Below are 1,596 nucleotides of genomic sequence, written 5' to 3' on the forward strand. Positions count from 1 at the left end.
GGGGGGGGTGACACCAAAATGACTGTCAGTCATTTTGGTGTCACCCCTCCAATGGTGTCACCCGGGCGCGGGCCGCACACCCCGCACCCCTTTTGTGATGCCACTGGTGCAGAGTGCCAGTCTTTGTGCTCTGCAATCACCCATCCGGTGTTATACATTATTATACAGGATTTATATAGCGCCAACAGTGTGCGCGGCGCTTTACAATACAATTCAAGACCAGATGGTAACACGGGAAAGAACGTGTGCGTTGAAACACATTCATGGAACACGCCGCAACCATGCAACACCCTTGAGGCGTCATTACTTGTAAATTGCTTGTTAATGCCACCCAAATGCGTCCAAACTTTCCCCGCACGTGGACGCGCAGTGGTGTCACAAGGGGGGTGCGGCCCGCACCCGGGTGTCACCATTGCAGGGGTGACACCAAAATGACTGACAGTGTCACCCCCCCTCTAAAAAGTTGGGCACTTGGTCATGGACCGAGAGCCCGACAGCGTCAGGAGAGAGGAGGGGACCCGGCGGCATAACTCATCCCTCCGGGTGACTGTCCCCTCCTCTCTCTGCCGGCGTCCATCACCAAGATGGTCGCATGCCCTATCTCATTATTTCTCAGTTTAGCATATAATAAAATACAAGACATCCGGATATAATATAATAGTGTTTATTGTGAAGTATTATACGGGGAAAGACTGTTATATAGGAATAATCTCCGGTCACGTCCTTCATGTCTCCTCCTCACATTCATATTATAAGATCTTCTCAATCTGCCTGATCCGGAGCCAATCCATTCCAGTGTGCTCCCTGGCTCTAGCTCCACCCACTCTAAACCCAGCACAGATTCGCCCCGTCCACTGGGCCAGGAGGCGGAGCCTGCACAGCTCAGAATCATAAAACAAGAGGGTGCAGACCCGCGGCTGGATTACATAAAACATAAAGGTAAATCGGACTTGCATAGTTATAGATCGCGGATCGGTTTGATCTGCTTCCCGATTGGTTGATGCCGTTATCAGGGACGCATTGATCACTTGCTCCCTCCGTAGGCTTTGTACGGTAAGATGTACCCGGCGTGCGGCTGGTTCACCCATCGGTCCTGCGTCTCCCTCGGGCTCGCCGCCTGCGCTCGCTCCGACAACAACTTCTCCACCCGGTCCTGATCGTTCAAAGGGTCCCGCCCGTATTCCTGCCGCAGCCAAGATCGGTACTGCAACGGGGCACAAAACAAACCACCAATCGGTAAATGGAATCCGGACGGTAAACGCACATGACATGTGCGCCGTCATACAACGCTGAGCGACATACAACATGTATGAGGCAAGCGTGTGAGCACGGCAGGTTGTGTTTTCGGGGTCCCCCCCATAACATAATTTTATTTATCGTTCATACCGACAGCAGATCTGTCATTTTTTTTCACTTCCTGTAACACGGTGACAACGCTGTTTACCCTGCAGTGAAATTGTACAGCGGCGTTGTCACCCTGCGGACAGGCGAGGCTTAGATGGACTTAAAGTAAGACACAAACAAATTAACATTTAACGTCTTTCTGCAGTTACAGTGTAAAGTTTTTAGTCCTGTAGGGCCCTGTCCTGCAGTGGA

General features: G+C 51.6%; 1 protein-coding gene across 1 annotated transcript in view; it reads right to left on the bottom strand.

The window, feature by feature from the left end:
- Positions 1-1,024: 1,024 nt before the first annotated feature.
- LOC108802749 (dual specificity protein phosphatase 22-A-like) overlaps positions 1,025-1,596 on the bottom strand; it is a gene marked incomplete at its 5' end in the record, with an annotated part of 5,745 nt that continues 5,173 nt past the window's right edge. The window contains one exon of the mRNA XM_018574601.1: positions 1,025-1,204. Within this exon, the coding sequence (XP_018430103.1) occupies positions 1,025-1,204 (180 nt within the window). The remainder of the gene's footprint in view (positions 1,205-1,596) is intronic.

Source organism: Nanorana parkeri, unplaced genomic scaffold (genome assembly GCF_000935625.1).
Source record: "Nanorana parkeri isolate BGI_ZX_2015 unplaced genomic scaffold, ASM93562v1 scaffold3084, whole genome shotgun sequence".
Classification (NCBI taxonomy): domain Eukaryota; kingdom Metazoa; phylum Chordata; class Amphibia; order Anura; family Dicroglossidae; genus Nanorana; species Nanorana parkeri.